The 26,639-nt window shown below is 40.5% G+C and overlaps 1 protein-coding gene across 2 annotated transcripts in view; it reads right to left on the reverse strand.

Moving 5' to 3' along the window:
* Nucleotides 1–674: 674 nt before the first annotated feature.
* SYMPK (symplekin scaffold protein) overlaps nt 675–26,639 on the reverse strand; it is a 2,606,756-nt gene continuing 2,580,791 nt past the window's right edge. For both annotated transcript variants that reach the window (XM_044062505.1, XM_044062497.1), the window contains one exon: nt 675–1,255. In XM_044062505.1, the coding sequence (XP_043918440.1) occupies nt 1,064–1,255 (192 nt within the window). In that variant the 3' untranslated portion in view covers nt 675–1,063. The remainder of the gene's footprint in view (nt 1,256–26,639) is intronic.

Here is a 26,639-nt window from a genome sequence, read left to right on the forward strand (position 1 = left end):
CTTCAGCAGCAGAAGTCCTCAGTACAACTGCTGACACTGCTTAAGAGATTACCAGTGTCATAAGCCATGGCTCACAAAATCCTAGTACATACGGTTTACACCAACACAAGATAATTTACAGACATGATTGCTTGTAAGAAGAATACAGACAGACTGTCTTTCGGCTTTTTCCGGTTAGGGGTCACCACAGCGGAACTCCGGTCCACTAATGATTGACAGTAGATTTTTACGTGCTGGCTTGCCGGGCCTAATGCACAACCTTCAATGAAGGAACGCCCATTCGCGCATGTTGACATACAGAAGACGCTCTGAGAATTGAACGTGCAACGTCTAACTGTGAGGTGACAACGCTACCGCAGCACCACCACCACGGTATATGCTTGTAAGAAGAATACAAATGTAAAATAAAAAAAAAAGTGATGAGACTGTGGGTTCTTTTGTATTAGAATCACTCATACTGAAACTCAAGGATGTGTACTTTTCCAAGCCATTACCTACATTTCTGGTTACTGCAGAATGCAAACACGTCCAATTTCAGCAGCTTGGTTTTCTGCAAAACACTGCTGTGCAATGGCAATAAGTAAGACCTAATAATCAAAGTCTTTGAGCTAAATCACATTAAGAACATGACTTTTTTTTTTTTACACTTCAGGGGAAAACAGAAAAACAAAACATCAGAATAAAGGTATAATGACTTACTTCCATTACTCTCAATCACAAATCAGCAATTCATTACACTGTCAAAAACTTTTGAACAAGTATCAGAGTTCATTTACATAAAATGTCTCATTTACAAAAAAAAAAAATTCAGGGAACAGTCTTGAATTTATCTGAGGTAAAGTTTCTGTGCAGGGAAGGCAATCAGATCTAATACAGCCTAAACGGGTTTGTCAGAAATTTAGTTCCCATTTCTTAACAGTGGTAATACACTTAAGTTATCTGTCACTGTGGAAGGGAAGAGATGCACTCTGCACAATTTTTATGTCTACTGCAGACAACAGTTTTTTTAAATATAATTATGTTTATCTGGCTTCTCTGGACCCTCCCCTAATTCTACAAATGTTTATACATCTTTCTCTAGACTCTGTTCCATTGGTTCATCTTCTTTCTTCTCCTTCTTCACAGACTGAACATCTGTGGCAGTTGCGGAAGATACGAGTCCTAGTTGGTCCTTGTGGATGAGCTTTACCGTTTCACTCTTTTCTTCTGCTTCTACTGGAACACTTTTGCTTGATGACTCCCCAGGAGTAGAATCCTATTAGAAAAAAAAGAATACTCCTTTAAAAAAAACATCATCACTGTTACAGATGAGTTTACATTCTCACATCAATCACAACAGCAAGCACAGGTGCATGTGTCGATGTTAGGATTTTTTTTTTTTTTTTTTTTTTAATTAACTGTCGAGAAACCACATTTGGTAAAAATGTTTCATCCCTCTCAAAATCATTGTGGTTTTATGGAGGGTATCTATATAAATGTGCATGCACGCGCGCACACACACACACACACACACACACACACACACACACACACATACATACATACATATATATATATATATATATATATATATATATATATATATATATATGGATCTATGTTTATACATCGAAAGTACGTTTCATCGAAACTTACAAGTTTAAACTTTTACTGAAAATGCACTTTCGCAAAAAAAAAAAATGGTACTCATGCGTTTATGCAGGGGGCAAGCACCTCTGCACCCCCCCAACTTTAATATTCTCACTCCGAGATCGCACTACAATGGGGAAAAGGGAACGTTCCCTTATCCCCGCTGTACTGTGATCTAAGCAACAGTTTGCTTAGTTATACAATCAACTAAACAGCTGAGGTACGACTAAATCTACATGCAAACAACTACTGTTTGCTTAGTTACCTTTTCGACAAAATGCACTTTCGCAAAAGTGAGATCGATCATGTATGTTTCAATAAAACGTACTTTCGATCATAAGACCAGGAACCACACACATATATATATATATATAATTTTTATGTTGCACATATTTACATGAACCTTAAACCTGTAATTTAGAGAAAAACATTAACATGACTTCATACAAAGGTGAAGTGATGCCACTAACATTCAAGGTAACCCTAGATTCATCCAAACAACTCAAATGCAGTTATACAGTATATGAAATGGCAGGCCTTCATACTTCTCAGCCATGCAGATTTTTGCAGAATATCCAGATTTTTGTCAAATTTTTTGGCCTGTTCCTTATAAAATGTGTTGCTTTGTAGCAAATCATTGTAGAGTGAAGTCACTAAATAATGGCAGATATCTGAGTTCTAGACTTTACATCCTTCAGAACATGCATGCCAAAACAAAACCTGTTTTATTCTAGCATCTTGAAGTTTATGAAAGTGATATCTGAAATATGTCCACATTTTAGTCCTTTGTACCACCATTATTTTTGGCTTTGTTCTGATTTCTTGTGCTAAGAGGTGGAGAGGTGTGCAAACCTTTGACTGTTGACCAAAAATGACCATTTTCCATGTGTGTGTGAACTGATAAGATTTAGAGAACAGATTTTTAAGTGACAGAATTGCATTTTTGTTTAGACATGATTCAGCAGAGATTTACCAAAACAGTAACATAACCAGCAAATTGTTTGGCAGAATTAATTGCCTGATTTTCTTTATTTTATTAATTGTGTCTTGACAACAAATGTTAAAAGGAGGCAGAACCAAGGGCAGGGTCTGGAAAATGGCTAGGGCTGTTACAGCAAATGCTTTACACCTCGTAATCTACCTACTGTCTAGTGATAAAAATTTAAATGTACAATAAAAAGCTTTTAAGTAGCTTACACCTTTCACACAAGACTATTTAAATGAAAAAAGCATGGATGTTTCGACAGATGAAGAAGCTAGTGACTTAAAGTACTGTCACTTTAAACAGAAAAAAGCACTTCCTTTTGTTTGTCTAGGCTGTGCGATGATAATGAAGAAAAAGTTAAGTACTAAAAGACATCAGTATGACAGTTTCTCCATCATAGCCACTAAGACAAAATGCAATAAAGAATGACTCCAATTCATTAGTGCAATACAGAATGTCAAAGATGTGGAACAACAGTACCCCCCCCCCCCAGCAGAGTTTCAGGTTTGGAATGAAACCATAACTCTCAACCTGGAAACATCAAAAATTTGGACAAAGGCCCATGAAAAATAGGTACAAATCTGCACAGTGACTAACAAAAATTTACGTACATAATTGTGGGATACCAACTTTCAAGCGCAAACTGAAGTACAGACAATCAAAATACGGCCCCAGCCCAGACACTGTAGTAAATGGTAACCTTTTTTTTTTTTTGAAATGTGCAGCAATGTTGTTCACTGGGAAGGGAGATTATGAACTTTAGGATTTTGTTTTTGGTGACTTGCAGTATGTGGCTTTTGTGGTAAAATTAGGGCATTTAATGGTAGGCAACATTCTAATCTTAGCAAAACATTATTATAGTTTGCTATTACCTCCAAAAGTCATTCTCCATGACCTACTGATCATCAGTGGCATAGCTTGAGTTTGTGCCACCCAGAGCTGTCTTTTGAGTTTGCCACCCTTCCTCCTCACACCCAGAGCTGTCTTTTGAGTTTGCCGCCCTTCCTCCTCACAAAATCATGGTCAAATGGGCCCCCCCATACACAGGCCCCCCCCCTGCACCCATTCCAATGTCCCATTACTTGGCTAGTTTGTCCCATTTACCATAAACACTGTAATGCACATACTGCTTTATTTCCATGATGATTTGGATTTCATTTAAAACTTTTATTTTACATTTTATAGCACAATCACTAATAGACATCTGCTAAACAAAGCAATACAGTTTCACAATGAAAATATTCTTAGCATTAAAACTTCTCTGCCCTTGAAACTCACATTAATTGAAACAGCATTGAAACCCATATTCAAAGAAAATGCTATCTGGCCAGTGGCAGATAAAGATTACCTTTGGGCTGTTTTCAAATCATAGGCCCCTTGCACAGGAAACATACATGTGTTCTTTGATACATCTTCCTGACTGTACTAAATTACATTCCTTGTATAATACAGCACACTTGTTAGAGTGCATTTTAAATTTCTTTTGAACATTTTTCCAGTAAACAATGAAACAAAATGCATGAACCAATAATGACAAAAATGCCCAATTCAGCATATTTACATCATAAAGTCTACTTAGACTTCTACGGCCACCAGTATCAGTAAATATGCACATCTCTGCAGAAGTAAAAGTGATCTAAATAATTCCACATTAAAGAGATCTGTAACTACTGAAGATGATGCTGCTAGCAAACAACTTAATATTTCATTGTTTCATCTACAAATAAAGTGCCTGGTGCCCTTGAGGAATAAATTGCCTATGTTACATTAAAAATGATAAGCTAGTAATACTGCAATAGGGAATGGATGGCAACCTGATAGCAGGTTCAAAGTTACTACGTATCTCTACCAAAGAGGACATTCTCAGGACTGCATCATCTTCCCCCTTTAAAAGTACAACACAGTACAGTATCAGCAATCCATCTACATACTGTGGGAGTAGCCTTCTGCATCAAAAGCAAGTATTCTAACTGTTGTGCTACTAACAACACAAACAGACTTGGCATAAGCAACACTAAACTTCTCTCCCCCTGAAGAAATATGCAGAAGAAATCTGGAAAAAGCCAAAATTTATTGAGAGGGGGACAAAAGTCCAAAACCAGGGACACATTTAAACTCTGCTTGTATAATCTTAGAAACTTTGTTAGAATAAAATGTTTTGTGTTACCATCCATTTCCTGAAAGATAGGAAACTTAAATGGCTATCATTATTTAGTGAATTCAGCTTTCAATGATTTGCCAGAAAACCACAAATTTTAAAAGGAACAGACCAAAAGTAAAACTTTGGACAGCTGTGGTGGTGGTATGGGTAGAGAATTTAGGCTCTTGCACCTAAGGTACAGGGTTTGAGTCTGAGTAACTCTAGCAGTTAACCAACTGGGGCATTTTCTCTCTCTCACACACACACACACACACACACACACACACACACACACACACACACACACACACACACATGCATGCACGCACACACGCATGCACGCACACACATTAACTGCCTAAATTACAGTCACACCCCCCCCCCCCGTTAAGTAAAGGAATGCAATGCCTGCCATAATACAAGTTAACTGCCCAACTCAAAGTAGTCACATACACAACTCAAATGTAAAACTGTACACTATGCCATTTAAGTAAATAAGCTGCTGTTTGTAAAACAGTACACTAATGCCGTTAAGTAAATAAGTCAGTATTTTGCTGTAAGGAACAAAACATTCTGACCTGGCTACTGGAAAATATGATAAATATATCTACCTCTGGAAATCCTCACATTTGAGCAACCAGTTGGAAAATGTACAGATCCTCTTTCAACTCAAGAGGATATGTTAAGTTCCTGATAACAAAGAGGCTGCCAGTACAATAATGCTGTTAAGTAAACAAGTAAAGAAGTTGCCATTTCTCTAAAAGTAAAACAGTACACTAATGCTGTTAAATAAAGAAGCTGCCAGTACACTAATGCCGTTAAATAAATAAGTAAGGAAGCTGCCGTTTCTACATTTTTTACCTGGAGGAATAGCCAGGGAAGGAAGATGTGCTGTGCACTGCCTGAACTAGACCAGTCTGCCTGAACTAGACCAGTCTGCAAAAGCTGACATCATCATACGCACCGTGCACGTGATGACGTCAGGATTAAAAAAAAACTTCAAAAAGCCCAGGAAATTCCGAAATTAAAGGGGCCACGAGGGAATTCGTGGCACCCCAATATTTTGCCCTCAAAACCAGTATTTACCACGGAATTCAGTACGGTTGAGAGGTATGAAAGAAACTAGTTCATAAGAAGTGTCAGGTTAAGGAAATCAATATCAAGTGGAAGCTTAGAAGAAAAGTTGACAAAATGCAAAATATCACTCTTGTAGGTCAAGTGGCAGGCATGTAGGAAGAACTAAAAAGTATAGTGCTCAAATGGCACAAACTGCAATATCTCAGCATTGCAATGCCAAATTCAGCATTACTGGCTCCAAACAACATTGAAACTGACACCTCTATGGCACAGGGACAGAGCATGGCTATGAATCAGATGGCCAATGTCTTGATAACAGCCTAGATGGATAGAGCAGTGATTGGGCATTACCTACCCACTCGTCCCTAGTTGGTGGCAAAGGCCATTCACCTCTGTGAACATGTAACCACCAATAACCTCCATTGGAGACCACGAGTGAATGGAGGGATCTGTTTGCAAGGGGGGAATGGGGCTGATCAGATTTGATGCTAACTACAGAAGTGAGTGAAATCTCAACACTGCATCCACTTCATGTCCACTCCTTTCTATGCTACAAGGCATGTCCAAGGAAGACAGCTATGACCTAAGGCAAAAACCTACTGATGACTGCCAGGATTATGGTCAAGCCCCAACAAGCTGTCAATCCATAGTGGGAAAGAACAGCTAGGTACACAACCAGATTAGGCAGCTGGGCAGGTGTGGGGAAGCATAATTTGAACCTAAGTGGAATTCATGCTTATCAAACTGCATATATGCAATGGATTTTTTTTTCATGGACGGGCTCCTGTACTTCCAGCACACATTTAATTATTACTCTGAGATGCATGCAATACTTGGGTTCATATAAACCTGACTTCTGCACTGATCACGGAGACTGACCTACAAGACAGAAAATGTAAGTAGCAGAAGTGTGAGTGGTACAGCTGCTACATGGGGGGGGGGTGCACTGGCTGCTTGTCCTGTTAAAACAGAGTCCTTAATCCATCTCACGGCAGTCAGGACTTCCTATTCACATAAATAGACAGGCCTGCAATATTTTGACTTCCTGGTCTACATTCTGGCATTAGGCATTAGAGATATCAGATTCTGGAATTTATGCTACTTGATCAGACTCTTGTGTACTGCCCCAAAATGTGCAATCCAAGACAGACAGACCAATTACAGTTACAGAGATCAGCAGAGTATGGGGACATTGTCAAAGTTACATAAAGGAGAAGTCAAATTCCAAAAGGAGTTTTTCAATTTTTGCTGATTAATGCTATGTGGCACTATAGACTGGTACAGAGGATGAGTAAGCATTTTTTGTACAGTAATGTGTGTGTGTGTGTGTGTGTGTGTGTGTGTGTGTGTGTGTGTGTGTGTGTGTGTGTGTTTAGAATGCCAGTATAGGAAAGCACTTCAGTACTTGTGTAGTGCTACAAATGTAGTAAGTCCTTGTTTTTGCTGTTTAACTGATGAACTGAGGGGGACAAGGATATGACTGGAGCACCAGACTAAGGGAGCATGGACCTTTTTTTAATTGAAGAACTGGGAGGGACAAGCACCTGGTGCTAGATGAGCCAGCTATGGGTCTGTGAAATATAACAGCTCTATCATGGTAGTTTTTAATAATTTGTCCCTGTGACCACAACACTCTGCTTCTGAGCTATGAGAGAACAGTGAAATGGCACTTACCTCCCCTCCATATGCTGACACAGTGAAGGATGGAGAAGCACCAACCTTCGGCAGGACAAAATGTCACTGATGTGCATTATTTTATGTACAGGTCAGAGGTACCTCATTATAAGGCAGATTACTCGTCCAGGAAAATCTTCAGTTTGAGGAAATGACTAACTCTGCTTTTTTAAGTAGTTGACAGAATTTGTAGTCAAGCCTGCCTGGTTACCCAGAAGGATTTTACTTCACATGACTGTGAATTAGCTGTTCAATTATTTGTATACAACAGGGACTTCATTAACTGGAAGGCACTACTGAGAGGATATGCTGACCCCGCACTTGTGCACAACACTAACATGTCAGACTGGACGTGGAATGAGTGCAATGACCTTAACATTACAAGAATTTGACCCACTGCTTATAGGTTAGGCCCAGGACCAACCAAGCTGTTAATGTCTTACACCTTGAAGTCTTTTTTTTTAAATTTCAGTATTGTTTAATGTTGTTTGAGGACTGGTACATTTCCATATAATTTACAGAGGGCCTCGACTACACCAACCTTCAAGAATTCTACCTCTAATCCAGGCACTCTGGAAAGCTACACCTCTATCTCCAACCTTCCCTTTAATGACAGAATTACAGAGGAGGTGGTGTGCAAGCATTTTAGTTCAATCCTTTAGTCTTACAGTCTACAAGGCCCATTTCAATTCAGGTTCTATGCTTGCCAACAAAACAATACCTCTCTCACTGAAGGGGTGAACAACATTCTAGTAACATTACAGCAAATCTGCTACTCCATTCTTGTCCGCCTTAATATAGCTACCTGATCTTGAGTGGTTGAACTGATCTTCTTGAAGACCTTGAAGTCCTACTGTGTGGTATCAATACAGTTCTTGATTGGTTTGCCTCCTACAACTCAGTGTGTAAGTGTCAGCCTCTGGGGAGGAGGGGAATTCTTCCTCTGCTTAGTTGTGGGATCCCCAGGGGTCAAACATTATTATATTACGTTGTCACTTGCTGATCTGGTCTGTTGGAAAGGTTAACATTATGAAATCTAGACTAATAATGCCTACCTACATATCTGAATGACTCAAAGAACAGAGGAAAGTTTGACAGACATGTTTATAGGGATGCCTTCTACTAGACTCAAAGTCAACCCAAATAAGACTACTGGCATGGTCTTTCATTTTACACTTAAACCATCTTCTTCTTCTTTCGGCTGCTCCCATTAGGGGTCGCCACAGCAGATCAACTGTTTCCATTTCCTCCTGTCCTCTGCATCTTGCTCTGTCACACCAACCACCTGCATATCATCTCTCACCACATCCATAAACCTTATCTTAGGCCTTCCCCTTTTCCTGTTACCTGGCAGCTTTATCCTTAGCATCTTTTTCCCAATATACTCTGCATCCCTCCTCAGCACATGTCCAAACCAATGTAATCTTGCCTCTCTGGCTTTGTCTCCAAACCTTCCAACCTGGGCTGACCCTCTAATATACTTATTCCTAATCCTGTCCATCCTCGTCATACCCAGTGCAAATCTTAACATCTTCAACTCTGCCACGTCAAGCTCTGACTCCTGCCTTTTTGTTAATGCCACTGTCTCCAACCCGTATAACATAGCTGGTCTCACTGCCCTCTTGTAGACCTTCCCTTTCACTCTTACTGGTACTCGTCTGTCACAAATTACTCCTGACACACTTCTCCACCCACTTAAATCATAAAGTATGCCTATTCTCAGACCCCCCCATACTATTTTTACTAGGGGGATTACAGGTTGAATTTTAGGTTTACAATGTACAATACTGGATTGACCTTCAAAGAATGTCTGTTACTCCAGCATCAAATCTCAAAAACCATCAAGTCCCGTATTTAATGAAGAACATTACTCATATTGAGCACCTTATTCTATCAGAGGGCCTACTAATAGTTATGTAGACCTATTCCCTCCTATCTAAACTACTGCAAAATCCTTTATCTTAGAGGTTCTCTATATATCATGTTTAGGGTTCTTGTAATGCTGTTTAAAGGTCTACAAGATCAGGGTCTCCCCTAATTAAATGAGCGTTGGTGCTCTACTGGCCTTCATAATTACTTTATTCAGCTGCCTTGGGACTGGTGGTGATCACCAGGTTTGAGGATGACTTATCTGGGCTCAGGTCTTTCTTCCTTTATGGTCTTGCTTTGATGGATCCACTAAAGCTGCTCTGTAAGTGAGATTTTACAAGATAGTTCAGGAAGTGTCTTATGATGGGTTTCTTAAACAGAATTTTTTGTAACCAACAATTCTGTGGTGAACTTGCCTCTAATGGTACCTGCTTCTCTGACTCCACAGACTTTGCTACCATTCCTGCAAATAAACTGTTTTTCAACTTCACTCCACCAGCCCTCATATCTGTCCCCATACTACCCCTTTCCACCAGCCCTCATATCTGTCCCCATACTACCCCTTTCCTCCTAAAGTCACTTTGGAACACACCCTTTTGGCACTTTCTAAAATTAAAAGCACTAGTTCCATGAATCCTGAAAACAGCCTTGGATATCTGCTGAGAAGCAGTAAGCCCCATCTAGCAAAGCTCCTTCATTACCTCTTCAACCCAAGTCTCACCACTGTTTACATCCCCAATGTGTGGAGTGTAGTTATTGTGTCCTTGCATAAAGGTGACCCTTCTACGGATCCTGGGAAAAACAGACCTATTAGTCTCACTACTATTAGTTGCAAGGCTATGAACTAATAAGCAAAGATATAGGTGACCTTATACTTCTGGATCCAAAACAGTTTAGCTTTGTAAAGGTCATATCTTTCTTGCTCAACCCGGTCAAAATTTTTTTAAAGGATTGCTGAGAACTAATAAGGGCCATACAATCCTCTCTGCCTATCTGGATCTTGCCAATGAATTTGATACTATCCCAACTGCTGGAATTAATGGCACGCTCTCTGAACTCAACATTAACCTACACATAGATCACTAGACTGGTAGCTGGCTTTCTGACAAAAAACATACTGTTAAGGTCAAGGGTGGTTGCTCTAGGCAGAAAAATTACCACCAGTGTCAAACAGAACTCTGTTCTGGACTCCCTCACCTTTGGGAAATATCTTGCTGGTATGAAAACTGATATCAGTGGACAATGGCTAACCAAGTTTATGACTGCAAACTTGGGGACAGTTATCAAATCACATTCTAACACCCAAACGCTCCAGCAAGGACTAGATCAGAGAAATACTTGCTGTGTTAAACATAGAATATACCCTCAATGCCAATAAATGCAGTATTGTTTCCCCTGGTAAATCTAGCATTACCTCTGTCTAGCATGTAGATAACGTTCCACTTAAACCCAACACAGTCATCAAAGCCTTTGGTACTTTTACTGAAAATAGACTCTCCTCTGACTGCCATGTTTTTGTGATGGTTAGAAAATCCTTCTGCCTTGTACAACTTATCCTACATGGTATCTCCCCAAGGAAAGGGCTTATAATTTCACTTTATTCATCTCTTATTACAGCCATCAATTAAACACAATTACCACTCTGGGATGTACCTCACCAAGCACTTTAACCATCTCAAGAGGCCATGGTGCTTCCTCACCAAAAGATTTCAGGGCCTCTGTATTCTTACTTGCTCTGAGAGATTAAAAGCTCCTCCTGCTGCTTCCGAAAGGTGGCCTCTGCGTAGTTTTCTGTGATATGAATGATACAGCATTCTTTGAACTCTTTCCCATAAATAGAACCATTGTTAAAGCAAATGCCTACACTGCAGACTTAAACCTATTCAACCACATCATCTCCAAATGGCACACACAAGTGACTAAACCAAAATATTCCCCATTTGTGGAATAAGCTATCTTTACATATCAAGCAGAGTACCTCCCTAACAACCTTCAAAACCAGTATGGATAACAGGATGGATGACTATAACATTTTCACCTGGAGTACGTAAGTAAAATTTACTTCATTGGGAACATTCTCCTTCTATTGGTATTGACTGGGTTTATGTGGTTATGCTTCTCGACGGTCTTCTCCCTGGATGTTGTAAACTTAGTAACAACCTATGAACCAATTTTACTAATTCTCTGTTCATAACATCCTGAAAACTGTTATTACTTTTATGTGATATGCTGTTTTTTTTTTACTGTGTTAACACTGTGGCATGTTAATTTTGTAAGTGTAGACACAAAAACAGGAAATGGTCACTGTCAAGAAGTCTCTCTAAGCAGCCACCATGAGACAGGAATGCTAGGATAAACCTCTCCAGCAAGACTTTGTGAACAATTTTTTTTAGCAGATGACAGATCAAAATGTAGCACCTTGAATAGAAAATGGTGATGTCAGAAAGTGAACAGATTTTCAGACACAGTTTACCAAGTCAAAAAACGAACCACAAAGCAGCCAAATGCAAAGAACAACAAGCACAGTATCCACCAACAAATTTAATAAAATCTCTGACGTCTCGGCCAAAGCCTTCAAGGAGAATAAAACACTCTCTGTGACATAGCAATTTATACATCTAAATATAAAATAATTACACAATTAATCAATTAACTTACTCATCAATTAAGTAATGCCTTCCAGTTGAACTCCTCATTAAGCCCAAAAGGAGACATAGTTTTAAATTTTAAAATGTACAAAGCTTCTTTTTGTAATAGAGTTTTCACATTAATATTATGATATGCAGAGACACAAATTTGTTCTAACACAGTGCCTTTTAAACCAACACTGCTCATGTTAATTTGTGTCTCTGCATATCATAATATTAATGTGAAAACTATTACAAAAAGAAGCTTTGTACATTTTAAAATTTAAAACTATGTCTCCTTTTGGGCTTAATGAGGAGTTCAACTGGAAGGCATTACTTAATTGATGAGTAAGTTAACTGATTAATTGTGTAATTATTTTATATTTAGATGTATAAATTGCTATGTCACAGAGAGTGTTTTATTCTCCTTGAAGGCTTTGGCCGAGACGTCAGAGATTTTATTAAATTTGTTGGTGGATACTGTGCTTGTTGTTCTTTGCATTTGGCTGCTTTGTGGTTTGTTTTCTGATGTCTACTGATCCACAGTACCATCTTCCTCGCATTTTCAGAGAGACTATGGAAGGAAATCAAATGTCTCTTGATAATTTACTTGTCAATTCAGCTACTCCAGCTGACAGAGGTGAGTGGCGAGCTTCCCAGAGATTATTAACTGAAACTAATACTGTTTGGGAGAAGTGGGAGGAAGAGAGACGTATGCGGTCTTCCAACCCGTTCTCCTGTGTTGGCAGAAAGGTTCCATTGGTTGTGAATACAGAAAATAAATTGCTGTTTGAGGAACTGGAAAAACTAATGTGGAAAGAAACTGCAGTATATTATAATGTATGCGGTTTGCAAAAGTATTTGGAGACTGAAACTACTCCGAGAGGTCTCAGAGTCTTCAAAGACCCCTCTACTCCATTTGACCTGACTTTGGACACAGATTGTGTCTTTCACAAAAGATGGGTTAATGCAGCACACAAATGTGTTACCGAATGGTTGCACATTCTTATTGAGCGCGATCAATTGAAACAAAAAGAGTTGTGTTCCAGTATTAAAAAACTGTGTTTAGATCTCACTAATTCTTTTCCGGCTTCTACATTTGATGAGTTTTTGAAGCAAACAAACTTTAAACTTAAAGAATATGAGGCCACGCTGATTGACCAGAAAAAAGGGAAGCTGTTGCGTGATGTACGCGACTACGAGTCCAATAGGGCTTTCCTTTCTAGGACACAACGTACCAAGATTCGCAAACAAGTTAGGTTTCAGCCGGGTAAGGCTGTGAATTCATCACACTATTCCTCAGCTTCAGAAGGCGGCTACACCTCGTACGAAGAGGATTGTTATGATTCTGACTACCCTGTTCTTCCGGCGGCTCAGCAAAGGGATAATTTACGACAAACTTTTCGTGGGGATGCTGCCACATCTATCCCCAATGCACAGGGACAGAAACGGACATGGGAGCAATCATCGAATCCAGGTGGGCAACGATATGGACAGGGTGGATTCAAACGGGGCAGACGTTGACTCTATTTTTGCTCATAGTGCTAATACTGTTTTAAATACTCAAGAGTATGTCATTAATTTGTCTAATTATGTATTTAGTGATATGGAAATGTCTGTTTTGAATAGGGGTTTGAAATTTATCCCCACAGTGGTCACCCGACTTCATGAGTTACAGAGAGATGTTTATGTCTTTGGTAGAAAATTACAGCTTAAACATTTTTTTAAAAATGTTGATATTTCTTCTCCCACATTTTGTGAGGATAGTGTTAGCAGTTCTTCCGATAGCTTTTACTCTTGTTTGTCGGACGGTGATATCAATGCATATTATAAGCTTGATACAACTAATGTTCCTTCATATAGTAATTTTATGCCTAGTAGTTTAAATGGAGAGGTATGTCAGTTTGTGAGTTTAGTAAATCATTTTACTGAGTTAGCTTATAAAGAATATATGAACAAAAAATCTAGTATTAAATATAATTTGCAACGTGATGAATGGAAAGCTTTGTTAACTCTTGGAAAGATGGGTGAGATTGTTTTCAAGCCATCTGACAAGGGGAACAAATTGGTAGCCATGCACTTTACAGATTATTTGTCTATGTGTATGGATCACTTATGTGATACTAATACATATAAAGTGGTGGATTTACAGGTATATACTAGATCTATTGAAGAATATGTAGATCTTATTAATAAAGGGGTTAGATTGGGTTATTTCTGTCAAACAGAAATTAAGAAAAAGTTTCAGGTGGAAGGTTCTAAAATGGCTTTATTCTATTGCCTACCTAAAATACACAAAAGTTTATCCAAGCCTCCAGGTAGGCCTATAGTTTCAGGTTCTTATTATTTTTTGCATAATTTAGGTATTTTTTTACATCATTTTTTGTCTTCATATGTTATTAGATTACCTTCAGATATTTGTGATGTTTTTGATTTTTTGGAAAAAATAAAAGGGACAGAATTAAATCAGAATATGCTATGGGTCACTATTGATGTTAAGAGCCTATATACTAATATTAAACATCAGTTTGGTATAGAGGCTATTAGGTTCTTTTTAGGTGATTTTCCTGCTACAGAATTTATAGTTGAATTGGTTTATTTTTGTTTGACTCATATTTTTTTTGAATTTAATCATGTTTTATATCAGCAGTTGCAGGGTACGGCTATGGGGGCTTCATTTGTCCCCATGTATACCAATCTCTTTATGGGATTATTTGAATTGGAAGTTATTTATAAACATAAATTTTTTTCACACACATGTGATTGAATACTATAGGTACGTGGATGATTTGATATTCTTAGTGGAAGCTAATGAAGAAGATATTAAGGAATTTGTTAACGATATTAATGAGAACAAATATCTGTTAAAATTTGATGGGCTGAATATTGGACATATTATTCCATTTTTGGATGTTGTGTTAGATATTTCTGATGGTAGGAACATTGTTACTTCACTAAATAGAAAATTTGAAGGAGTTAATCAATATTTACATGGTACTAGTGGGCACCCTCCCCACACTTTAAATGCTTTACCTTATGGGGAAATGCTACGAATATATAGACTTTGTAATAAGCCTGAAACTTTTCATAAAGAAATGAAGTCTTTGGTTAATTCCTTCATAAATCGAGGGTACAGTAAGGAAATTCTGAATAAAAGTTTTGATAGGTTGGTTAGAGGGGTTAAACCGACAGGTTTTAGAAATGTTCATATTTTTGGTCATGAAGTGGTACGATATGATAATATTAATAACCAAAATGAAAATATTTATTTTGTAACTACTTTTGGTTGTTTTACTAGGCAGTTTCTTGATATAGTGAGCCGTTTTTGGCTTTTTTATGTTCTTTAAAGAATGTTCAACAGTGGTTGAATGTGAATTTAAAATTTTCTTACCATAATGGAAGAAATATTAAAAACTTCTTAGTTAAAAGTAAGTTTAGTATACCCTCTTCAGAAATATATAGGGAACCTTCTAAAGTTGGAACCTTTCCTTGTGGAAGGTGTAAAGCCTGTAAGCATATTGTATCTTATTTTACTTCTATTAATTATGTTAAATTCAGTACTAACAATTGTTTTTATTGTAACTCAGTAGGTATTGTATATTCCTTACGATGTCCCTGTAATAAATTTTACATAGGAGAGACAAAAAGGGCATTTAAAACAAGGCTCTTACAGCATATTAGGGACATAAATAATGCTAATGTTGATAGTCCTGTAGCTTTACATTTTGCACAATTTCATAACAAGAGCAGTGTTGGTTTAAAAGGCACTGTGTTAGAACAAATTTGTGTCTCTGCATATCATAATATTAATGTGAAAACTCTTTTATTACAAAAAGAAGCTTTGTACATTTTAAAATTTAAAACTATGTCTCCTTTTGGGCTTAATGAGGAGTTCAACTGGAAGGCATTACTTAATTGATGAGTAAGTTAATTGATTAATTGTGTAATTATTTTATATTTAGATGTATAAATTGCTATGTCACAGAGAGTGTTTTATTCTCCTTGAAGGCTTTGGCCGAGACGTCAGAGATTTTATTAAATTTGTTGGTGGATACTGTGCTTGTTGTTCTTTACAGTTTACCAAGTTGGCCATAACTTTAGAAACTGGATCTAGGTCCTCAGTAGAAACACATATATGATCCCCTGAGAATTAACCAGCTGGAAGGAATAGTTGTTTAAGAACTTACCATAACCTTAGATGTCCTCTTCCATGTTGCAGTATTCATAACAGTAGGGAGGCTGCTGCCTGCAGCGCCGACATCCGGCCAGTATACCAAAGTCTTACTGTAGGAGGGTACGTGGGTCGTCCTCTGTCAGAGCCATAAACTGAGATAGGGTACAAAAGTGAAGTCTGGACGTATCCTCTTCAGAATGGACTGCCGCATACAGTAGTACTCCTGGAGGTTTAAAGAGGGTCATAACTGGGAGACCCTTGAGACTCATATGTAGACTAGACCACAGGGTATTTGATAGGCTGCGTGTAGTGGAGAAGTTAAGAGAGTGGTTGACTATGGTGGTTGACTATGGTGGTTGACTATGTCCCCACAGGTAAGTAGGTTCCATAGGTTGGTACTAGGCTATCGGCCCTAGGGCCTATACAAGCCTAGCCATAACAATTCCCTGGTTATTTCTTCCCACAGTATTTACTTCCCTGGACCCCTGTCTAGCAGTGTGACTGACGTGATCCCTGGGGTGAATTTCCTTTCTCCCATCCAATCATCCAGGTTCCTTTTGAAGTGGGCCAAAGAGGCGCTCTGCTTGATATGTATAGGCAGTCTATTCCAGAGTCTGGGGAGTCTCTGGGTCAGGAACCTATCCCTCCAGCATGTTTTGTTCATTGTGATGACAAGGTTTAGATCCCTGGAGCATGCTTCTCTAAAAGATTAGGATTTCTTTAAGTGTAGCATGTCCAAACATGGGTTTGACGTGGCCTTGTATGTCAACCAGAGATTGCCTCTGAGTAGGCAATATGCGACAGAGTATAGGTGGAGTTTTTTTTAGATGGTCAGCATAGGGCATCTGCTTTAGGCCTGTGATCCTTTTAGTGAGGTATTTCTGCAGCCTTTCCAGTTGCTGCAGATGTCTTGAGAGGTAAATACCAAACAGGGCGTTGTATTCTATAATGGGTCTAATGAGAGATGAGTACAATGGGACAATGACCTCCTTTTTTCTGGATGAAAAGCCCTTAGTGATGAGGTGTGCCACATAGAAGGATTTCCTGACTGTTGGGGCAATGTGGTTATCGAAGGTGAGACCACTGTCCACCTGTGTCCCCAAGTCTCATCACACTTTTGGTGTTTAGTGTACTGCAACCTATGTGGTAATTCAAGGGTACATGTACTTTCCCAAAAGGGATAACTATACATTTCTTGGCAATGAGCTTGAGCCCATGGCTCTGGCACCAAGCATCTGTTTCTGTAAGGCCCTTTTGTAGAATATCCACATTATTTGGGGATTCAATAATGGCTCCCAGTTTGGAGTCATCTGCGAACTTTGTTAGCCAGAGTCCCTTAGTGTTGGCCTGTATTTTAGAAAACTAGACGCAAAACAAGAGCGGTCCCAGGACTGAACCCTGAGGTATTCCACTTGTCACTTGCCTGAAACTGGATTTGGAGTCGGCTACTTTTAAGTGTGGGTTCTGTCAGTAAGCTAGTGGTCAACCCATCAAGTGACTTACGGATTAATGCCCAGCTTAGTAAGTTTATCTATGATTCCAGAGTGGGGGATGGTGTCGAAGGCCTTGGTGAGGTCCAGGTAAGCTGTGTGGACCACCTTACCCTTGTCCACGGCTCTGGAGACTGATTCAAAGAAGTCAATCAGGTTCAAGAGACAAGATCGGCCCTTCACGAACCCAAACTGCGTGGGGTCCAGTGTTTGAAGGTTGCCAGTGCCTTTATTTATAAGTTCCATGATAATACGTTCCATGGCCTTGCAGCTCAGGCTCGTCAGACTGATGGGGCAGTAGCTCCCGGGATCCAAGGTGGATCCTCCCTCATGGAGTGGGATAACTGTAGCTGTGCGCCAATCAGTGAGCACAAAGCCTCAGGTGAGGCTATGATTTAACATGACACTTAGGTGAGGTGCCAGTTCATTTTGTAGTTCATGCAGTACACAGCCTGGGATGTCATCTGGTCCCATGGATGCTGTATTCTTACTTTGGAGAGTGTGTTTTTTACCTGTGTGGCCGTTATTACTGGCATTTGGCAATGTTTTGGTATTGAGATGGGCCCTTTAGGGGGTGAGAGGGGGTGAAGTAAAAGTATATTAGACAGGTAAACTAGAGGGGGTAGGAGGGGGGGACTGAATACTGCAACATGGAAGAGAAGGACATCTAAGGTTATGGTAAGTTCTTACACAACTGTTCTATGTCCTTCTATTCTCATGTTGCAGTATTCATTACAGTAGGGAGAGTACCAAAGCTTTTGTGTATGAGCCTGGGTGGAGGACTGGGGTCCCTGGTCAATGAGACCCTGAGGAATAGATCTGGCAAATCCAGCTCTAGCTTTGGAGGCTAGGTCCAGTTTGCAATGTTTGGTAAAGGTGTGCACTGAAGCCCAAGTAGCAGCTTCTAAAATTGAGGTGTAAACAACTCCTTTGAAAAAGGCAGCTGGGGAAGCAGCTGCCCTGGTTGAGTGTGATTTGATATGTCCGTGTAAGGTTTTTCCATGACAGGAATAGTGTATGCCAAAAGAGAGCTATGCAGAGTGGTCTGTTCGGAGACTGCATTCCCTAGAGCCATAGGGTGGAAGGAGATGAATAGCTGGTCAGACTTTCTAATAGGTTTGTTTTTGTCTAAGTAGTACCTCAGTTGTTCTGTGGACATCTAAAGAATGAAGAGTCCTCTCTGAGGGATTTTTAGGGTGAGGGTAAAAAAACAGGTAGGTCAATGGTCTGGTTTAATGAGAGTTCCTTAACTATCTTAGGCATGAAGGAGGGGTTAGTCCTCATGGCAACTCTGTCCTTGTGGAAAATAAGGTAAGGAGGGATAGCCCATTAGGGCTTGCATCTCTGATACCCTCCAGGCAGAAGTAAGGACCACAGGCAGAACTGTTTTCAGGGTGCAGAGTTTTAGGGATACTGAATGCACTGGTTCAAAAGGTGACAATGTAAGTTTTTCTAGAACAAAAGTCAAGTCCCAAGGGGGAAGTATAGGCTTTCCGGGGGGGGGGGTCTAATATGAAGTACCCCTTTCAGGAAAAGCTTGACCACCAGTCTAGAGGCCAGAGGCGGTAACATGGGCAGACAAGCAGAAATGGCAGATAAATTGACTTTAACTGAAGAATAAGTTAGTCCTGAGTGAAGGAGCTCAGACAACTAGGAAAGGACTAAGGGTACAAGAACAGTCATAGGGTCCTGGTTTTTCCTATGACACCACCTGGAGAATCTCTTCCATTTAGATACATAACTTCTTTAGGTACTAGATTTTCTGTCCTCTTGCAGAACATTGAGTACATCCTCTGAGTATAGGTGTCTGAAGGGGATTAGAACCCTATCACCCATAAGGTCAGTTTTAGATTGTTCACCTGAGGGTGTAGTAGGGATCCCCTGTCCTGTGTGAGCAAGTCTATTTGGTGGAGTAACCTGTGATGACTGCCCTTGGCCATTAGATAGAGAAGGGGAAACCAATGCTGTCTTGGCCAAAAGGGGGTTCACCAACAAGATTTTGGGTTTGTCCCTGTGGATTTTCAGCTGTGTGAATCAGTGTGAAGGGTGGGAAGGCATAGAGATACATTCCCTCCCAAGGAAAGGAGACAGCGTCCACTTTCCATACTTGTGGATGTGGGTCCCTTGTGCAAAACCTGGGCATCTGTCTGTTTTGGGAGGAGACAAAACGATCTAATTGTGGAATACCCCACCCGTGGATAAGATCTAGAAATACCTCTCTGTGAAGCATCCATCTGTGAGAGGGAGCTGAAATTCTGCTGAATGAGTCTGCCATAACATTCTATACACTGCTACCAGACAAATCTGGAGTGATGATGCTAGGGTCCAGATCTTGTTGGCTACACTGCAACGAAGGTAGGATCTTGCCCCCCCCCCCCCATTTATGTACTACAGGACAGCCATATTGTCCGTAATTATTTTCAGGATTCCAGGGCATAGAGCTGACTTGAATGTTTGTAGGGCTAGGAGTGCTCATTTCCTTGATGCTGATATGGTTCTTTTGTCTTACTGTGGACCATTTTCCCTGCACTGTGAATTGCTTCTGGTTGTGTAGTAGCATTGCACCCCAACCCATGTCTGATGCGTCTGTGGAAAATTGTAGGGGGGCCGGTACCTGTAATGGGGTTCCTTGGTTGAGGTGGATGGCAGAAATCCACCACTGAAGTTCCCTCTTCAGACACTGAAGTAGGGGAGGGGGGTGTCCAGGGGATGGGAGTGTTGGCTCCATAAGTTCTTCAGAATCCACTGGATTTTTCTCATGTGGAGTCTTGCCAGGGGTAGCATGGGTATTAGGGATGCCATGTGGCCTAACATCCTTAGGAACTCTTGGTGATAAGTTTGCTGAAGTATAGACAAAGGTCCGGGATCCTTTGGTCTGGAATGAAGGCCTTCATTCTGTCTGTTCGATCCTGCATCCCAATCAAACCAGGTATTGAGTGGGGTTCAGGTAAGACTTTTCACTGTTTATAGTAAACCCTAAGTGAGTCAGGGTGGAGATCACCTGCTGTAGGGGGTGTAGAAACATTTGGCGGTCCTGATGATTTAACAGGTCATCTAGATATGGGTATATTTGTATACCCTGTGTTCTGCAGTGAGCAATGAAGGATGCTAGACACTTTGTGAACACTCGAGGAACAGTGGAGAGTCCAAAGGGCAATGCAGAGAATTGAAAATGCCAGCAGCCTATTGCAAAGTGTAGGAATTTCCTGTAATCTGGGTGCACAGGAATGTGGAGGTAGGCATCCTTCAAATCCAGAGTTACCATGAAAGCTTTTGCTGGTATGAGTGGTAGGAGTAAAGGTAAGGTAATCATTTTGAAACTGGTTACCTTGATGAACAGGTTTAGGAAAGATAAATCCAGAATTGGCCTCTGTGGGCCGTCTTTTCTTGGTACCAGAAACATTCTGGAGTAAAAATGTTTGTTTCTTTTTTGGAGAGGCTAGCTGCTCTATGATGCCCTGAGCTAGCAGTTGTTGAATGATGGGTGGGAAAAGGTGAGTTTGGTTTGCTGTAGGTTGAGGAATTCCCTGGAAGGGGGGGTAACATTCACCAAGTCATAAAGTATCCCCTCTGAATGATTGAGAGGACTCAGTTTTCTGATGTGATTTTCCACCACGAGGGTAGGGAGAGCTGAAGGGATAAGGGGGTGTTTGGGATTAGTAGTTTAAGTCACAGTGGAGGTGGTCAGGTTTGGTCAGACTGGCTCCAAAAAGGGGTGGTCGAAGGGGTGGAAGGAATGTCTCCTGACAAAGGAAGTTCTTTGTGGGTAGTTTCTGTGATATCTGGAGATAGGAGACACCAGCAAATGTTTTAGCTTCTGAAGTTCCTTTCCCTTTTCTTGACGGGATTTAAGAAGTTCTGCTGAAGCCTGCCCAAACAGGGCTTTACTGTCCAGTGAGGCATCAAGCAGTTTAGTTTGCACATCCATAGGAAGTGGCTGAAGTCAGGAATATCGCCTCAGCTCTGAACATGATGCAGCAGATTTTGAAGAGGCTTCCACAGCATCATAATTGCACTTGGAGTGCCTGGTCACTTGAGGTGCTGTGGAAAGTAAGGTGTTAAGCTGGGTTTCTATAAATGAATTAGGAACCTGAGAGAGGAGGGTAGAAACCTTGGATATGGTGTCCAGGACATACCTAGCCACATGTGGTTGGTAGTTCAGAGCTCTTAAAGCCAGAGTACAGGAGGTATACACTTTCTTCCCTAGTCTGTCCATAAACTTGCTGTCTTTATCAGTAGGGTAGAGAGCAGTAGAAGGTAACTGTCTGGATGTTTTATCATCAGAGACTGTAATAACGGCTGGGTCTCCTGGGGGGAGGGGGTTTAAATAGGAATTCGGTGTCCAGAGGGACCTTGTAAAAATGGTCAGGACGTTTAGAGGCTAGGCGTTGTGAATCTGGGGCCTGTGAAGTGGCCAAGAAGGCATCTTGGAATGCAGGTAGCATAGGGTGCACAGCAGAGAGGGATGGTTGTTCCATCTGCAGCAGGTCAAAGTACCTTTTCTTAGAGACCTCTGAGGCCTGCCACTTAAAATGTTCCCTCATGAAGGAAATGGTGTCTCCAAAGGTGAATTCTTCTCCAGGAGACTCAGGGGTGATGGGATCCTCTTCCTCTGTGGGAATAAAATCCTTGGGAAAGTCTACTTGTCATCTATATGTTAGTGATTCCTCAGAAGAGGAATTGTCTTCCTCTGATACCATTAAAGGAGGCCCTGAAGGGGTAGCAGCTGGTGGTTGCTGTGTCTGTAAGGCCTGAAATGCCTTAAAAAGACTCTGTAAGAAAACTTCCCATTCAAGAATAGGTTGATGCTCAGGAGATTTTACTTTTTGTTTTCTCTTCATATGGGCAGATGGCTGAGAATGAGTGGGAGCCAACATCTGGGTGTATGGTCATGTAAGAGTAGGGCCTTCTGACCGTATGAGTCGTGTTTCCCCTCCATCTGGATCTGATGGCTGATTAACTTCAGCAGACGTACTCAAAGTTTCTGCCATCCCAGCTTCCATCGAGGTACCCAGGCCTGGTTGGAAAACCGAGGTCTGAAAAGATCCCAGGCTTTCATAAGCCTCAAGAATCCCTCCGGACTTCTGAGGTGCAGCATGGGAATCCAGCCTAACTTTCTTGGCCTTCTTCCACACGACTCATTGGACATGCCTACTCCACTCTCCGTACTGAGCATGAGATGCCAAAGGCTTTGATTTTCCAAGTATAATTTTAACACGGCTAGATGGCTGCGAAGAGTTTTAGGTACAAAGGATTTGTAAATGGGACAGGACGTATGGTCGTGGGCCTCGCCTAAACAGAATATGCACTTTTCGTGCATGTCCTTGTGAAGAACTTGTCTCCCACAAGCACACTTCCCCTTTCTAGTGGACATATACGTCTTGGCAATTAAAAGACAAGGAAAACCCAACAGGGTACTTGTCTGTAGCGGTTTACTGTAGAGTTCGTCTAAGAACTAGCGATCTGCTTCCCGAACTGGTGAACTGGAGTCTGACATTCACTGCGGCAGAAAAATTCTGAAGCGGGTACGTGCAGACATCACTTTTATATCCTACATCGATTTATAGCTCTGACAGAGGACATCACATGTACCCTCCTACACCGCAGACTTTGGTATTCTGGCCGGATGTAAGAGCTGCAGGCAGCAACCCCCCCTACTGTAATGAATACTGCAACATGAGAATAGAAGGACATCTTAAGAGTACATGATGAGCTTGCTCAAACTGCTGAGGTTCGAAACAGTCTGGAACTTTACTTTAACCTTTAGAATATGGAAGAGACTGGAATAAAACCCTATGTCTCCATCTGAAGGAAGGTTCAGGGTCTATAGCACTGTTAACAATTGCTCCATGTGCTCTACAAACACCACCTAATCTTTTAAGGGAGCTCTTAATAGTGGACAGCCCAGAAGCTCGTCAAAGTGGCTGTTAAAAGACTACATCCAGAACCCACTGATCCTTGATGATGGTTCTCTGAAATCAAAGGTGAAAGTCACAGAATTGTCTTACAATGATTATCAGAGCTCCCGCATAACCCTTTGCAAGGTCTGCTAGCAAGGAGACCTGGTGACATCCAAATTGTCTGATCCTTGGTCATCCTGTTCTGTGTGCCAAATTTCCTCTTCTCTATGTATTAGGCTGTTGGAAAAGAGGTAGCTTGGCAGTGTGGCAAACAGACACTCAATGAAGGTCAAAGCTTGCTACCTTTTCTGTATTTTTTGATACTGTGTGAAGTTTGCCTTAAAGAAAAAACTCAGAAGGAAATACAGACAGACAAGTTCAGTGTTCAATGGTCAAGAGTAAGCTGCCCACATTTGTTTAGCATCAAGTTAGCAAGGAGTTGTTGTTTCTCAGACCTGTGTAGGGCTGTAGAGATAAATTCATAGCTTGTCTTAGGGTGCTTGGAAAGAAAAGCACTTTACTTCTCCAGGGGCTCACACAGAGGTCATTTGTTTTCTTCAGAGCTGAAGTAGTACAGCCTGCATGCCCCATGTTGTAAGAACATTGTTATAGAAAAGCTCCATGGTGAACACAGCCTATATATTTTTATCCTCCTATTCTAAACACAGATTATGCTTCTTTGAGGTAAAGGTAGCAAGAACTACAAGCCAGAAAACAGAGCAGCTCATAAGTCAAACTGTCTACAAAAAGGTGGGAGGCTGCCCGAGGAATGCTATAAGGGAATGTATACTTTACCCTTATCTTAAAAGCAAAAACCTTCATGCCTTTAGATTCCTTCACCCAAAAAGAATTAGATAAGGCAGATGTCCTCCTTCAACTATAACAGGGAATGGCCTGCATTGTCACACACATTAGGCCTGAGACAAGGTCAAAGTCAAGTCAAAGAAAACTTTACTGTCATTCAGAACTACACACCAGTGTAGCTGAATGAAATTACAACGCTTCATTCTCAGTGCAGGAAACAGTTGCACATACAGACAGAGAAAAATTAATAAAATATCACAGTAGAATTTTAATAAGTAGCCATTTGTAAGTAAAGTAGGACAGCAGTGCCCACACCCATTCCAGAACAAAAGACGAGAAAGACAAGGAACAATATAAAGGTAATATTGTCAAAGTAAAATTGAAATAATAGCAGCACATCTATGAATAAGGCTGAATTATTGCAGTTCATATATTGCACTTTACAGTCCTTCAATGTGTAGGCGGGTTACCTTAATACTGCACTTAGTTATTGCACATCTATAAAATAAGCCCCCTGATAGGCTAGTTATGTAACAGACGTCATGGTTGTTTTTTTCCCAAGAGTTCAACAGTCTAATGGAGAGCAGAAATAAATTGTTTTTGTCTGGTGGTCTTACAATGCAGGCTTCTGTACCTTCTGCCTGAGGACAGGCAAGTGTACAGACCACTGGCAGGATGCCTTGGACCGCTGGAAATCTTTTTGGCCCTGTCGATGCACCGGCATTTGTGTAGATCCTACAGAGGTTGAAGAGAGGTGCCATTGAATCTTTCTGCCAACCTTACAACTCTTTTGAGAGCCTTCCGATGCTGATTGTTACAGCTTCCATACCAGACTGCAATGCTGTTGGTCAGGACACTTTCAATGGTGCCCCTATAAAAGGTCTGAAGTATGGAGCTTGGTAATTTTCCCTTCCTAAGTTTCCTTGGAAAGTGCAAGCATCTTCTGAGCTTTTTTGACTGTGCTGGATACATGGACTGACCAAGTAAGTTCTCAGTAATATGAACACCCAAGAACTTTGTACTCTTGACCCTTTCCACTGTCATCCCTTTCATCCTTAGAGGTTTGTGTGGTACTTAAGGTCTTCTGAAATCAACAATCAACTCCTTTGTTTTGCTGACATTCAGTGCTGGATTTTTGCTGTCACACCAGACCAGTAGTTGATCAATCTCTTTCCTGTAGGCTTCCTCCTCTCCGTCTTTGACCAGGCCTATAACAGTGGTGTCATCCGCAAATTTGATGATTCTATTCGTCTCATGTGTGGCCATGCAGTCATGTGTCGGCAGAGTGAAAAGTAGAGGGGTTAAGACACACCCCTGTGGTACTCCTGTGTTCAGGATGATACTTCCAGGGCTGTTGTCTCCCACACAAACCTTTTGAGGCCTTTCAGTAAGGAAGCTCAGAATCCAACTGCATAAGTTTCATGAATGAATTTAACAAGGGGAAAGTACATATGCTGGAAGAGGCCCCCATTGTGTAGGGAGAAGCATGATGGTGTACAAAAGACCTGTCAAATAAAATTCTCTCCAGTGCATCCAGAATCGGACAAGTCTCTTCACCTTTTCAAAAAAAGGTAGGTTTGTACCTAGTTCCACGGATGCAAATGCTCCTATCTGGTAGATAATGCGTAGGTGTTTTTGACAGAGTTCTGCAATAGAACTGCATAAGTCATTGTTATGATGTCAAATTTTATTACCTAAGGATATGCTTCTATACTTACTAGATCATATCCCACAGGGGGCAGGCACTGCATATACTTATCCATTTCTACCTGGAGTTCTATTCCTAGTGGTCACAATACCTTTCATCAGCATAACTTCCGCCTATATAAGCTGTGGATCACAAAATAAATCTTTTTTGAATTAATTAGTTCACAGATTGTTAAAATGCCCAACTCCACTATATCCAATTTTAATTCTACTTTTTTTCTTTCTTTCTTTTTTTTGTGGGGGATAAATTTAATTCTGGTCTTTTATCCCCAAGATAATGGCAATCTCAATCACTTCTTTTAATGCATGAAGCAACAAGAAAAAATACAGATACCTGGATTCAAATATATCATTCAATCAACTATTCGTCTATTCACAAGCATCACAATACTACCTAACTCTACAAGAAGCCACATAAATACAATAAAATAACTGATAAAAACACAACACAAAATGGATCATAGACACTAATTCTTAAAAAGAAAAATCCCAAAAGGCTAAGTGGAGGAGGCACATTGTAAAGCAATACCAAAGCAGAACACTCAAAGCTGTCATGGAAGAAA

The sequence above is a fragment of the Protopterus annectens genome, chromosome 1.part0 (assembly GCF_019279795.1).
Source record: "Protopterus annectens isolate FY-2018-M chromosome 1.part0, PAN1.0, whole genome shotgun sequence".
Classification (NCBI taxonomy): domain Eukaryota; kingdom Metazoa; phylum Chordata; order Ceratodontiformes; family Protopteridae; genus Protopterus; species Protopterus annectens.